Genomic DNA, 15,756 nt, shown 5'->3' on the forward strand with positions numbered 1-15,756 from the left:
AGCTCGCTGCCGAGATCGCTGCTGAGTCACGCTTTTTGTGACGCAGCAGTGACCTCATTAGCGATCTCGCTGTGTGTGACAATGAGCAGCGATCTGGCCCCTGCTGCGAGATCGCTGCTCGTTACACACAGCCCTGGTTCGTTTTCTTCAAAGCCGCTCTCCCGCTGTGACACACAGATCGCTGTGTGTGACAGCGAGAGAGCGACAAATGAAGCGAGCAGGGAGCAGGAGCCGGCGTCTGACAGCTGAGGTAAGCTGTATCCAAGATAAACATCGGGTAACCAAGGTGGTTACCCGATATTTACCTTAGTTACCAGCCTCTGCAGCTCTCACGCTGCCTGTGCTGCCGGCTCCGGCTCTCTGCACATGTAGCTGCTGTACACATCGGGTTAATTAACCCGATGTGTACAGCAGCTAGGAGAGCAAGGAGCCAGCGCTAAGCAGTGTGCGCGGCTCCCTGCTCTCTGCACATGTAGCTGCATTACACATCGGGTTAATTAACCCGATGTGTACTGTAGCTAGGAGAGCAAGGAGCCAGCGCTCAGTGTGCGCGGCTCCCTGCTCCCTGCTCACACTGGTAACTAATGTAAACATCGGGTAACCATACCCGATGTTTACCTTAGTTACCAGTCTCCGCAGCTTCCAGACGGCGGCTCCGTGCAAGCGCAGCGTCGCTTGCACGTCGCTGCTGGCTGGGGGCTGTTCACTGGTCGCTGGTGAGATCTGCCTGTTTGACAGCTCACCAGCGACCATGTAGCGATGCAGCAGCGATCCTGACCAGGTCAGATCGCTGGTCGGATCGCTGCTGCATCGCTAAGTGTGAAGGTACCCTTATGCTATAACTTATCTGCCCAATGTTATGCTGTAGTCAAAGGATTATACTATCTAATGCAGGGGTCTCAAACTCAGCTGGGTGTATGGGCCGCACATAGAAAAAAAAATTGAGAGGGGCCGCATTCCTTGCAGGACAAAGTTACATTTTTAATGACTCCATAGTTTTTTCTATACACCTTTGGATCACTTTTTTTAACATGTTTTACTTGATTATTATGAAAACCTGCACTTTTTTGTTTAGTTAAGTTTTTATATATAAAAAAGGATTTTAATGACAAAAAAATGCATGCTTTATTTTGATTTTTTTTTTACATTTTATCACCTTCTTGTAATATTGTTTTACAATTAGCAGCATCATATAGTAATCTTAGCTAACATCTTGTAGTAATGTCCCCATGCTGCAGTGATGTCCACCATCAGTGTGTCCTGTAGTAAGATCATCCTTGTAGTATTGTGCCAAGCCTTGTGCCCTGTAGTATTGTGCCAATCCTTGTATTATTGTGGCAATCCTTGTGCCCAGTAGCATTGTGCTCATCCTTGTGCCCTGTAGCATTGTGCCCATCCTTGTGCCCTGTAGTATTGTGCCCATCCTTGTGCCCTGTAGCATTGTGCTCATCCTTTTGCCCTGTAGCATTGTGCTCATCCTTGTGCCCTGTAGCATTGTGCCCATCCTTGTGCCCTGTAGTATTGTGCCCATCCTTGTGCCCTGTAGCATTGTGCTCATCCTTGTGCCCTGTAGCATTGTGCTCATCCTTGTGCCCAGTAGCATTGTGCTCATCCTTGTGCCCTGTAGCATTGTGCTCATCCTTGTGCCCTGTAGCATTGTGCTCATCCTTGTGCCCAGTAGCATTGTGCTCATCCTTGTGCCCTGTAGCATTGTGCTCATCCTTGTGCCCTGTAGCATTGTGCCCATCCTTGTGCCCAGTAGCATTGTGCTCATCCTTGTGCCCAGTAGCATTGTGCTCATCCTTGTGCCCTGTAGCATTGTGCTCATCCTTGTGCCCTGTAGCATTGTGCTCATCCTTGTGCCCTGTAGCATTGTGCTCATCCTTGTGCCCTGTAGCATTGTGCTCATCCTTGTGCCCTGTACCATTGTGCTCATCCTTGTGCCCTGTACCATTGTGCTCATCCTTGTGCCCTGTAGCATTGTGCTCATCCTTGTGCCCTGTACCATTGTGCTCATCCTTGTGCCCTGTACCATTGTGCTCATCCTTGTGCCCTGTAGCATTGTGCACATCCTTGTGCCCTGTAGCATTGTGCCCATCCTTGTGCCCAGTAGCATTGTGCCCATCCTTGTGCCCAGTAGCATTGTGCTCATCCTTGTGCCCAGTAGCATTGTGCTCATCCTTGTGCCCTGTAGCATTGTGCTCATCCTTGTGCCCTGTAGCATTGTGCTCATCCTTGTGTCCTGTAGCATTGTGCTCATCCTTGTGCCCTGTACCATTGTGCTCATCCTTGTGCCCTGTAGCATTGTGCTCATCCTTGTGCCCAATAGCATTGTGCTCATCCTTGTGCCCTGTAGTATTGTGCCCATCCTTGTGCCCTGTACCATTGTGCTCATCCTTGTGCCCTGTAGCATTGTGCCCATCCTTGTGCCCTGTAGCATTGTGCTCATCCTTGTGCCCTGTAGCATTGTGCTCATCCTTGTGCCCTGTACCATTGTGCTCATCCTTGTGCCCTGTAGTATTGTGCTCATCCTTGTGCCCTGTACCATTGTGCTCATCCTTGTGCCCTGTACCATTGTGCTCATCCTTGTGCCCTGTACCATTGTGCCCATCCTTGTGCCCTGTAGTATTGTGCTCATCCTTGTGTCCTGTAGCATTGTGCTCATCCTTGTGTCCTGTAGTATTGTGCTCATCCTTGTGTCCTGTAGCATTGTGCTCATCCTTGTGCCCTGTAGCATTGTACCCATCCTTGTGCCCTGTAGCATTGTGCTCATCCTTGTGCCCTGTAGCATTGTGCCCATCCTTGTGCCCTGTAGCATTGTGCTCATCCTTGTGCCCTGTAGTATTGTACCCATCCTTGTGCCCTGTAGCATTGTGCTCATCCTTGTGCCCTGTAGTATTGTGCTCATCCTTGTGCCCTGTAGCATTGTGCTCATCCTTGTGCCCTGTAGTATTGTACCCATCCTTGTGCCCTGTAGCATTGTGCTCATCCTTGTGCCCAGTAGTATTGTGCTCATCCTTGTGCCCTGTAGTATTGTGCTCATCCTTGTGCCCTGTAGTATTGTGCTCATCCTTGTGCCCTGTAGCACTGTGCTCATCCTTGTGCCCTGTAGCATAGTGCTCATCCTTGTGCCCTGTAGCATTGTGCTCATCCTTGTGCCCTGTAGCATTGTGCTCATCCTTGTGCCCTGTAGTATTGTACCCATCCTTGTGCCCTGTAGCATTGTGCTCATCCTTGTGCCCTGTAGTATTGTACCCATCCTTGTGCCCTGTAGCATTGTGCTCATCCTTGTGCCCTGTAGCATTGTGCCCATCCTTGTGCCCTGTAGCATTGTGCTCATCCTTGTGCCCTGTAGTATTGTGCTCATCCTTGTGCGTTGTAGTATTGTGCTCATCCTTGTGCCCTGTAGTATTGTGCTCATCCTTGTGCCCTGTAGCATTGTGCTCATCCTTGTGCCCTGTAGCATTGTGCCCATCCTTGTGCCCTGTAGCATTGTGCCCATCCTTGTGCCCTGTAGCATTGTGCTCATCCTTGTGCGTTGTAGTATTGTGCTCATCCTTGTGCCCTGTAGTATTGTGCTCATCCTTGTGCCCTGTAGCATTGTGCCCATCCTTGTGCCCTGTAGTATTGTACCCATCCTTGTGCCCTGTAGCATTGTGCTCATCCTTGTGCCCTGTAGTATTGTGCCCATCCTTGTGCCCTGTAGCATTGTGCTCATCCTTGTGCCCTGTAGCATTGTGCTCATCCTTGTGCCTTGTAGCATTGTGCTCATCCTTGTGTCCTGTAGCATTGTGCTCATCCTTGTGCCCTGTAGCATTGTGCTCATCCTTGTGCCCTGTACCATTGTGCTCATCCTTGTGCCCTGTAGCATTGTGCTCATCCTTGTGTCCTGTAGCATTGTGCTCATCCTTGTGCCCTGTACCATTGTGCTCATCCTTGTGCCCTGTACCATTGTGCTCATCCTTGTGCCCTGTAGCATTGTGCTCATCCTTGTGCCCTGTAGCATTGTGCTCATCCTTGTGCCCAATAGCATTGTGCTCATCCTTGTGCCCTGTACCATTGTGCTCATCCTTGTGCCCTGTAGCATTGTGCACATCCTTGTGCCCTGTAGCATTGTGCCCATCCTTGTGCCCAGTAGCATTGTGCCCATCCTTGTGCCCAGTAGCATTGTGCTCATCCTTGTGCCCAGTAGCATTGTGCTCATCCTTGTGCCCTGTAGCATTGTGCTCATCCTTGTGCCCTGTAGCATTGTGCTCATCCTTGTGCCCTGTAGCATTGTGCTCATCCTTGTGCCCTGTACCATTGTGCTCATCCTTGTGCCCTGTAGCATTGTGCTCATCCTTGTGCCCAATAGCATTGTGCTCATCCTTGTGCCCTGTAGTATTGTGCCCATCCTTGTGCCCTGTACCATTGTGCTCATCCTTGTGCCCTGTAGCATTGTGCCCATCCTTGTGCCCTGTAGTATTGTGCCCATCCTTGTGCCCTGTAGCATTGTGCTCATCCTTGTGCCCTGTAGCATTGTGCTCATCCTTGTGCCCTGTAGCATTGTGCTCATCCTTGTGCCCTGTAGCATTGTGCTCATCCTTGTGCCCTGTAGCATTGTGCTCATCCTTGTGCCCTGTAGCATTGTGCTCATCCTTGTGTCCTGTAGCATTGTGCTCATCCTTGTGCCCTGTAGCATTGTGCTCATCCTTGTGCCCTGTACCATTGTGCTCATCCTTGTGCCCTGTAGCATTGTGCTCATCCTTGTGTCCTGTAGCATTGTGCTCATCCTTGTGCCCTGTACCATTGTGCTCATCCTTGTGCCCTGTAGCATTGTGCTCATCCTTGTGCCCTGTAGTATTGTGCTCATCCTTGTGCCCTGTAGCATTGTGCTCATCCTTGTGCCCTGTAGCATTGTGCTCATCCTTGTGCCCTGTACCATTGTGCTCATCCTTGTGCCCTGTAGCATTGTGCTCATCCTTGTGCCCTGTAGCATTGTGCTCATCCTTGTGCCCTGTACCATTGTGCTCATCCTTGTGCCCTGTAGCATTGTGCTCATCCTTGTGCCCTGTACCATTGTGCTCATCCTTGTGCCCTGTACCATTGTGCTCATCCTTGTGCCCTGTAGCATTGTGCACATCCTTGTGCCCTGTAGCATTGTGCCCATCCTTGTGCCCAGTAGCATTGTGCCCATCCTTGTGCCCAGTAGCATTGTGCTCATCCTTGTGCCCAGTAGCATTGTGCTCATCCTTGTGCCCTGTAGCATTGTGCTCATCCTTGTGCCCTGTAGCATTGTGCTCATCCTTGTGTCCTGTAGCATTGTGCTCATCCTTGTGCCCTGTACCATTGTGCTCATCCTTGTGCCCTGTAGCATTGTGCTCATCCTTGTGCCCAATAGCATTGTGCTCATCCTTGTGCCCTGTAGTATTGTGCCCATCCTTGTGCCCTGTACCATTGTGCTCATCCTTGTGCCCTGTAGCATTGTGCCCATCCTTGTGTCCTGTAGTATTGTGCCCATCCTTGTGCCCTGTAGCATTGTGCTCATCCTTGTGCCCTGTAGCATTGTGCTCATCCTTGTGCCCTGTAGCATTGTGCTCATCCTTGTGCCCTGTACCATTGTGCTCATCCTTGTGCCCTGTAGTATTGTGCTCATCCTTGTGCCCTGTACCATTGTGCTCATCCTTGTGCCCTGTACCATTGTGCTCATCCTTGTGCCCTGTACCATTGTGCCCATCCTTGTGCCCTGTAGTATTGTGCTCATCCTTGTGTCCTGTAGCATTGTGCTCATCCTTGTGTCCTGTAGCATTGTGCTCATCCTTGTGCCCTGTAGCATTGTACCCATCCTTGTGCCCTGTAGCATTGTGCTCATCCTTGTGCCCTGTAGCATTGTGCCCATCCTTGTGCCCTGTAGCATTGTGCTCATCCTTGTGCCCTGTAGTATTGTACCCATCCTTGTGCCCTGTAGCATTGTGCTCATCCTTGTGCCCTGTAGTATTGTGCTCATCCTTGTGCCCTGTAGCATTGTGCTCATCCTTGTGCCCTGTAGCATTGTACCCATCCTTGTGCCCTGTAGCATTGTGCTCATCCTTGTGCCCAGTAGTATTGTGCTCATCCTTGTGCCCTGTAGTATTGTGCTCATCCTTGTGCCCTGTAGTATTGTGCTCATCCTTGTGCCCTGTAGCACTGTGCTCATCCTTGTGCCCTGTAGCATAGTGCTCATCCTTGTGCCCTGTAGCATTGTGCTCATCCTTGTGCCCTGTAGCATTGTGCTCATCCTTGTGCCCTGTAGTATTGTACCCATCCTTGTGCCCTGTAGCATTGTGCTCATCCTTGTGCCCTGTAGTATTGTACCCATCCTTGTGCCCTGTAGCATTGTGCTCATCCTTGTGCCCTGTAGCATTGTGCCCATCCTTGTGCCCTGTAGCATTGTGCTCATCCTTGTGCCCTGTAGTATTGTGCTCATCCTTGTGCGTTGTAGTATTGTGCTCATCCTTGTGCCCTGTAGTATTGTGCTCATCCTTGTGCCCTGTAGCATTGTGCTCATCCTTGTGCCCTGTAGCATTGTGCCCATCCTTGTGCCCTGTAGCATTGTGCCCATCCTTGTGCCCTGTAGCATTGTGCTCATCCTTGTGCGTTGTAGTATTGTGCTCATCCTTGTGCCCTGTAGTATTGTGCTCATCCTTGTGCCCTGTAGCATTGTGCTCATCCTTGTGCCCTGTAGTATTGTACCCATCCTTGTGCCCTGTAGCATTGTGCCCATCCTTGTGCCCTGTACCATTGTGCTCATCCTTGTGCCCTGTACCATTGTGCTCATCCTTGTGCCCTGTAGTATTGTGCTCATCCTTGTGCCCTGTAGTATTGTGCTCATCCTTGTGCCCTGTAGCATTGTGCTCATCCTTGTGCCCTGTAGCATTGTGCCCATCCTTGTGCCCTGTAGCATTGTGCCCATCCTTGTGCCCTGTAGCATTGTACCCATCCTTGTGCCCTGTAGCATTGTGCTCATCCTTGTGCCCTGTAGTATTGTGCTCATCCTTGTGCCCTGTAGCATTGTGCTCATCCTTGTGCCCTGTAGTATTGTACCCATCCTTGTGCCCTGTAGCATTGTGCCCATCCTTGTGCCCTGTACCATTGTGCTCATCCTTGTGCCCTGTAGCATTGTGCCCATCCTTGTGCCCTGTAGTATTGTGCCCATCCTTGTGCCCTGTAGCATTGTGCTCATCCTTGTGCCCTGTAGCATTGTGCTCATCCTTGTGCCTTGTAGCATTGTGCTCATCCTTGTGCCCTGTACCATTGTGCTCATCCTTGTGCCCTGTAGCATTGTGCTCATCCTTGTGTCCTGTAGCATTGTGCTCATCCTTGTGCCCTGTACCATTGTGCTCATCCTTGTGCCCTGTAGCATTGTGCTCATCCTTGTGCCCTGTAATATTGTGCTCATCCCTGTGCCCTGTAGCATTGTGCTCATCCTTGTGCCCTGTAGCATTGTGCTCATCCTTGTGCCCTGTACCATTGTGCTCATCCTTGTGCCCTGTAGCATTGTGCTCATCCTTGTGCCCAGTAGTATTGTGCTCATCCTTGTGTCCTGTAGTATTGTGCTCATCCTTGTGCCCTGTAGTATTGTGCTCATCCTTGTGCCCTGTAGCATTGTACCCATCCTTGTGCCCTGTACCATTGTACTCATCCTTGTGCCCTGTAGCATTGTACCCATCCTTGTGCCCTGTAGCATTGTGCTCATCCTTGTGCCCTGTAGCATTGTGCTCATCCTTGTGCCCTGTAGCATTGTGCTCATCCTTGTGTCCTGTAGCATTGTGCTCATCCTTGTGCCCTGTAGCATTGTACCCATCCTTGTGCCCTGTACCATTGTACTCATCCTTGTGCCCTGTAGCATTGTACCCATCCTTGTGCCCTGTAGCATTGTACCCATCCTTGTGCCCTGTAGCATTGTGCTCATCCTTGTGCCCTGTAGCATTGAGCCCATCCTTGTGTCCTGTAGTATTGTGCTCATCCTTGTGTCCTGTAGCATTGTACTCATCCTTGTGCCCTGTACCATTGTACTCATCCTTGTGCCCTGTAGCATTGTGCTCATCCTTGTGTCCTGTAGTATTGTGCTCATCCTTGTGCCCTGTAGCATTGTGCCCATCCTTGTGCCCTGTAGCATTGTGCTCATCCTTGTGCCCTGTAGCATTGTGCCCATCCTTGTGCCCTGTACCATTGTACTCATCCTTGTGTCCTGTAGTATTGTGCTCATCCTTGTGCCCTGTAGCATTGTGCCCATCCTTGTGCCCAGTAGCATTGTGCTCATCCTTGTGCCCTGTAGCATTGTGCCCATCCTTGTGCCCTGTAGCATTGTGCCCATCCTTGTGCCCTGTACCATTGTACTCATCCTTGTGCCCTGTACCATTGTACTCATCCTTGTGCCCTGTAGCATTGTGCTCATCCTTGTGTCCTGTAGCATTGTGCTCATCCTTGTGCCCTGTAGCATTGTGCTCATCCTTGTGCCCTGTAGCATTGTGCTCATCCTTGTGCCCTGTAGCACTGTGCCCATCCTTGTGCCCTGTAGTATTGTGCTCATCCTTGTGCCCTGTAGCATTGTGCTCATCCTTGTGCCCTGTAGCATTGTACTCATCCTTGTGCCCTGTAGCATTGTACCCATCCTTGTGCCCTGTAGCATTGTGCTCATCCTTGTGCCCTGTAGCATTGTGCTCATCCTTGTGCCCTGTAGCATTGTGCTCATCCTTGTGCCCTGTAGTATTGTACCCTTCTTTTAGTAATACTCAAAAAAAAATCTCCTTCCCTTTCCTCCGTTCCCTGCGTGCCCACAATCAGTGTTTGCAGAGTTTTGGAGTCAGCATGTTTTAGCTGCGTCCAAAACGCTGCAATGTGCAGTACAAGCAGAGTGGATGGGATTTCTAGAAATCCCATGCCACTGTGCGTGTGCGGCTCTCAGCAAACACTGACCTGCGGTGCGGCTTTCAGAGGCCGCAGCATGTGAGTTGAGCTTAAAAAAAAAAAAAAAATACGGTACTTAACGCTGTGTACACACTGACAGCTATTATCAATAGTCTATCCCATACTGTGCAGGCCACAAAAATTAATAGATGGTTGCCATTTTTGTTCATCCCGCTTCCCAAAAAAACTCAAATAACTGATGAGATTTTTCTGTATTCAAAATTTCTATGCAAAAAAAAAAAACAAGCCCTACTTCAACTCTGTAAATAGAAAAAAAGTTATGTCTCTCAAAACATGGTGGAAATTAAAATAAAAAATTGTAAGGTGATGTAAACTGAAAAAATGATATAAGCTGGGTATCACTTTAACCGTATTGCCGTACTAAAAATGCTTGCTGCTGTTAGTATAACGTAGGTATGTGGAAATCTAAAATCCTTCCCATATTAGTACAGTATTTATACATAAGACATATTACGGTTGAGATATATAAAACAAAATTTAAAATTTGCTTTTATTGTTGTGTTTTAATAAAAAAATTATAAATTATAATGGCTTACTTTTGCTACATAAGTATAGAACAACATTTTCCAAAACAAAGTCAAAATTACTTTAGTTCATAACTTTTACAGAGTTCTTTTTAATTAGTCACAGATCCCAAATGTTCAAAATCTGGTTTTGGATTAATGAAGTGTGCGCTCATAAATCAGCCGACAGGAGATCAGATAAAGGAGAGTTACAAACCCTCCTGTTAGATTGTGGGAATGAGCTCACTGATGGATTCTTGTTAGTGCAGCTTTCCTCAGACACTGGCCAGCACTGCTGGTGGAGGGCCACATCCATCAGCCTCTTCCAGTAGAAAACAGATTTCGTTTGTGAGGTGTTTTACAGTTGGAGGAGGGTGATGACCTATCTGGCTACATGCTCCTACTCCACCACTAGCCATTGGCTTGGCCATGCTCCTCCACCAGCCATTGGCCAGCCACATGCTCCTCCACCAGCCATTGGCCAGCCACATGCTCCTCCACCAGCAGCCTTTGGATGGCCACATGCCTCTCCACCAGCAGCCTTTGGCTGGCCACATGTTCTCCACCAGCAGCCTTTGGCTGGCCACATGCCCCTCCACCAGCAGCCTTTGCTTGGCCACATGCCCCTCCACCAGCAGCCTTTGCCTGGCCACATGCTCCACTACCAGCAGCCTTTTCCTGGCCACACATGCTCCTCCACCAGCAGCCTTTGGCTGGCCACACATGCCCCTCCACTAGCAGCCTTTGACAGGCCACATGCTTCACTACCAGCAGCCTTTGGCTGGCCACATGCTCCCCACCAGCAGCCTTTGCCTGGCCACACATGCTCCTCCACCAGCATGCTTTTGGCTGACCACACATGTTCCTCCACGAGCAGACTTTGGCCACACATGCTCCTCCACCAGCAGCCTTTGGCTGGCCACACATGCTCCTCCACCAGCAGCCTTTGGCTGGCCACACATGCTCCTCCACCAGCAGCCTTTGGCTGACCACACATGCTCCTCCACCAGCAGCCTTTGGCTGACCACACATGCTCCTCCACCAGCAGCCTTTGGCTGGCCACACATGCTCCTCCACCAGCAGCCTTTGGCTTGCCACACATGCTCCTCCACCAGCAGTCTTTGGCTGACCACACATGCTCCTCCACCAGCAGCCTTTGGCTGGCCACACATGCTCCTCCACCAGCAGCCTTTGGCTGGCCACACATGCTCCTCCACCAGCAGCCTTTGGCTGGCCACACATGCTCCTCCACCAGCAGCCTTTGGCTGGCCACACATGCTCCTCCACCAGCAGCCTTTGGCTGGCCACACATGCTCCTCCACCAGCAGCCTTTGGCTGGCCACACATGCTCCTCCACCAGCAGCCTTTGGCTGGCCACACATGCTCCTCCACCAGCAGCCTTTTGCTTGCCACACCTGCTCCTCCACCAGCAGCCTTTCGCTGGCCACACATGCTCCTCCACCAGCAGCCTTTTGCTTGCCACACATGCTCCTCCACCAGCAGCCTTTTGCTTGCCACACCTGCTCCTCCACCAGCAGCCTTTGGCTGGCCACACATGCTCCTCCACCAGCAGCCTTTGGCTGGCCACATGCTCCTCCACCAGCAGCCTTTTGCTTGCCACACCTGCTCCTCCACCAGCAGCCTTTGGCTGGCCACACATGCTCCCCACCAGCAGCCTTTGGCTGGCCACACATGCTCCCCACCAGCAGCCTTTGGCTGGCCACACGCCCCTCCACCAGCAGCCTTAGGCTGGCCACATGCTTCTCCCCAACTGGCCGTTGTATAGACACAGGTTTAGGTCAGTATGAGAGGAAAGCTGCACTAATACGAGAAAGTGACGACCTCTAACTGACAATCTGTCAGTGAGTTCATTTGGACGGTCTGTTCTGGGTTTTTGTGAGCTCCACGAAACTGATATAAAACCACAGTCTACATTTCAGTTGAATGTGATATGCTAAGAGCCTGTAAGCGCCAAACACTTCAATATTTGCAATGAAACCCAATTGTAGAAATCCTCATAAGTGGCCAACCTTTTTTTTGCTTTTCTCTGCAATGCTCCCGAGATGTGTGACATTAAGAGCATTAGCATTGCATTGGCAGTGGTATTAATAGTTGAGTATTGTGTGTTTGATATTTTTTGGGTTCTGTAGCTACTTTCTTTCTTTTGTAAGTGAAATAAACAATTTAACTCTTTGTTATGCAACATTTCTCCTAAATTCTTAGCATTGATTGATGTAATTCTGAGAACCAGATGTGCTCAACCTATACTGATATTGATTTCATCGTAGAACAGATTCACATTACAGGGATTTTCCTGGGATGTCCAACTCTTCGGATAGGTTGTCAGTGATTGTGGAAATCTAACTTCCAGTGCCCTTTTAATTAGCCAGCGAAATGAAGGATCTATGGGGTTTGTCCTTAAATATACAAGTCCTAAGGATAGCCCATCAATGTTTCAGTCTTTAAAATAGCCCCTTAAAGTATTCCAAGCCACAGCTACGTATAGTGTTTACTATGAGGCTGCTCTGTGGATAATGTAGGCCATATTGCTTGTGAATGAACCATGACTAGAGCTTCCGTATGGATCCATCAGACAATGCTGTTACTTGTGACTGCTCTAAAGAATCGGCTGAGAGAGGTTGCCTGTACACTATTGTGCCCTATGACTGCTATTATATGTCTATGGATAGCTTGTAGAACATGATTTGTTTTGTTTTTTTTCATTCCAGACCCTCAAGATGAAAATAAAATAGGAATAGACGGAATCCAATTGTTCTGCGATGACTTGCATTTGGATCCAGCAAGTACGAGTGTATTGGTCATCGCATGGAAGTTCAGAGCTGCTACACAATGTGAATTTAGTAAAAAGGAATTTGTAGACGGCATGACAGAACTAGGGTGTGTATTGCGGTTCAGTTCTATCTAATATATAAAGCTGAGTGTATGTGTGTATGTGTGTTTGTGTGTTTGTGTGTGTGTGTGTGTGTGTGTGTGTGTGTGTGTGTGTGTGTCCGCTAAAGGAATCCGCACCGTGGCATCTACAATCACGAAATTTTGCACAGACACTCCATGTGACTCAGGGAACGTCATAGACTATGTTTGGCCGGGAAAATTTAACCCCGTGCTTTCCAGTTACTCTACAAAAATCCTGCAGCCATTAAACTGTTAGTATAAGATAGGATAGACGGATAGAGAGAGACAGAAAAAGACAGACAGACATAGAGAGACAGACTGGGAAAGAGACAGCCGCCCAGGAAAGAGACAGCCGCCCAGGAAAGAGACAGCCGCCCAGGAAAGAGACAGGCGCCCAGGAAAGAGACAGCCGCCCAGGAAAGAGACAGCCGCCCAGGAAAGAGACAGCCGGGCAAAGAGACAGACTGGGGAAAGAGACAGACAGACTGGGGAAAGAGACAGACAGACTGGGGAAAGAGACAGACAGACTGGGGAAAGAGACAGACAGACTGGGGAAAGAGACAGACAGACTGGGGAAAGAGACAGACAGACTGGGGAAAGAGACAGACAGACTGGGGAAAGAGACAGACAGACTGGGGAAAGAGACAGACAGACTGGGGAAAGAGACAGACAGACTGGGGAAAGAGACAGACAGACTGGGGAAAGAGACAGACACACAGCGACACACAGACAGAGAATGGGAGAGAGACAGTTACTATCCCGGGCAACGCCGGGTACTACAGCTAGTAAAATTAATAAAATCTAATAAAATACATTTGTACCATCAGTAGGTGACGCTGGTCATCACACTTTAACCTATTACATATAGTAAAACCACTAACACTAAAGAGGTTTTTAACTTTCAGGAAAGTGGCCTCCAAACCCTCCTGTGTTACCACCGCTGTCCACTGCTGCTTGGGTCTTGGTGTTTTGCTTGCAGCAGTGCTGTCCCGTTGACAGCACGCAGCCAATCACCGGCTGGGCTGAGGTACACACTGCGCTCAGTGATTGGCTACAGTGGTGTTACTTGCTGTAGACATGACATCACCAATGCAGCTGAGACCCAAGCAGTGGAGGAGGGTGAGTACCTGCTGTATTTTTTTTATTTTTCTTTAGTTTGGAGTCCACTTTTCTGAAAGTGGAAAAACCCTTTTAATTTTGAGCTGCAAACGGTACATCTCTAGAAATGGGTTCTATTGAATACCGATTACTAGACTGCAGTGAGGTAGACATAAAATGTACTATGGGTGCAACAGACGGACTTTACCCAGATGGTCCCTTCTGTGTGCATGCTGTATGTGGCACCGTAATAATGTTATCTCTACCAGACAGCTATAGAGTGTGTGCGCCTGGGTAGAGTGATTAATACACACAAACTGAAGCACAGTCATCATCTATGCAGATGTACTGCATATGTGTTGTATCTTTAGGGGTCCGCATACACTACAGTTCAAAAGTTTAGGGTCACTTACATATTTCCTTATTTTTGAAAGAAAAGCACATTTCTTTTCAATGAAGCTAACATTAAATTAAACAGAAATACACTCTATTTAATGTGGTAAATGACTATTCTAGCTTCAAACATCTTGTTTTTAATGCGATATCTACATAGGTGTATAGAGGCCCATTTCCAACAAGCACCACTCCAGTGTTCTAATGCTACATTGTGTTTGCTAACGAAACGCGACAGTCTATTCTTGTTCTTAGAAGTGAAGGATACTCAATGCGAGAAATTGCTAAGAAACTTGAAGATTTCCTACAACGGTGTGTACTACTGCCTTCAGAGGAGAGCACAAACAGGCTCTAACTTGAGTAGAAAGAGAAGTGGGAGGCCCTGCTGCACAACTGAGCAACAAGACAAGTACATTAGAGTCTCTAGTTTGAGAAATTGACGCCTCACAGGTCCTCAACTGGCAGCTTCATTAAATAATACCCGCAAAACGCCAGTGTCAACGTCTACAGTGAAGAGGAGACTTTGGGATGCTGCCCTTCAGGGGAGAGTGGCAAAGAAAAAGCCATATCTGAGACTGGCCAATAAAAGGAAAAGATTAATATGGGCAAAAGAACACATTAGACAGAGGAAGATTGGAAAAAAGTGTTATGGACACATGAATCGACGTTTGAGGTGTTTGGATCTCACAGAAGAACATTTGTGAGATGCAGAACAACTGAAAAGATACTGGAAGAGTTCCTGATGCCATCTGTCAAGCATGGTGGAAGTAATGTGATGGTCTGGGGTTGCTTTGGTGCTGGTAAAGTGGGAGATTTGTACAATGTAAAAGGGATTTTGAATAAGGAAGGCTATCACTCCATTTTGCAACGCCATATCCTGTGTACAGCGGTTGATTGGAGCCAATTTCATCCTACAACAGGACAATGACCCAAAGCACACCTCCAAATTATGCATGAACTATTTAGGGAAGAAGCAGGCAGCTGGTATTCTATCTGTAATGAAGTGGCCAGCCCAGTCACCAGATCTCAACCCTATTGAGCTGTTGTGGGAGCAGCTTGACCGTATGGTACACAAAAAGTGCCCATCAAGCCAATCCAATCCAACTTGTGTGAGGGACTTCTGGAAGCATGGGGTGAAATATCTCCAGATTACCTCCACAAATTAACAGCTAGAATGCCAAAGGTCTGCAAAGCTGTAATTGCTGCAAAGGGAGCATTCTTTGACGAAAGCAAAGTGGGAGGGAGAAAATTATTATTTTCAAGTAAAAATCATAATTTCTAACCTCGTCAATGTCTGGACTATATTTTCTATTCATTATGCAACTCATTTGATAAATAAAAGTATGATTTTTCATGGAAAAGAAAAAAATGTCTGGGTGACCCCAAACTTTTGAACTGTAGTGTATGTATGCCCTGCATTATGACCCATCTTGTAGTTGAATGCATTGTAGAAAACTATTGGTTTTAAAAACACTAAATTGTCATCTAAAAATCATAAAAAAAATGAAGATTTAATGAAAAACAGCAGGTAACTAATACAGATAAACAAGTCCCCATATATAACAGTGACAGATAACTGCTGGAAGTTTCTGAATATATTGGGGCACGGCTGCGGACTTTCTAGACTGAAGATAGTAAAATAAAATGTAGCTGCCCTCACCACATGCCCACAGACACTGCTCATCCGGTAAAGAACGTGTATTATGGACAGGCCCTACTAGGCACCCCATTAGTGTATGCCCTTCAGTATTATAGGTGTCTTACAAGCAAAGCTCCATTGTGTATTTGCTGAATTTTATTGCTAGTCTCGTCTATAGATCAACAGGACCTTGATATCTTATAGTTAGTATAGTTGGAAAAATGCATGAACTAATGTGTCCTAAAAGAAGAAATTTGTTCC

General features: G+C 48.2%; 1 protein-coding gene across 2 annotated transcripts in view; it reads left to right on the forward strand.

The window, feature by feature from the left end:
* Positions 1–15,756, forward strand: part of DCUN1D2 (defective in cullin neddylation 1 domain containing 2) — a 62,700-nt gene that overhangs the window by 29,450 nt on the left and 17,494 nt on the right. For both annotated transcript variants that reach the window (XM_075336641.1, XM_075336642.1), the window contains exon 3: positions 12,182–12,350. In XM_075336641.1, coding sequence (XP_075192756.1) covers positions 12,182–12,350 — 169 coding nt within the window. The remainder of the gene's footprint in view (positions 1–12,181; positions 12,351–15,756) is intronic.

This window comes from Anomaloglossus baeobatrachus, chromosome 2 (genome assembly GCF_048569485.1).
Source record: "Anomaloglossus baeobatrachus isolate aAnoBae1 chromosome 2, aAnoBae1.hap1, whole genome shotgun sequence".
Lineage (NCBI taxonomy): Eukaryota > Metazoa > Chordata > Amphibia > Anura > Aromobatidae > Anomaloglossus > Anomaloglossus baeobatrachus.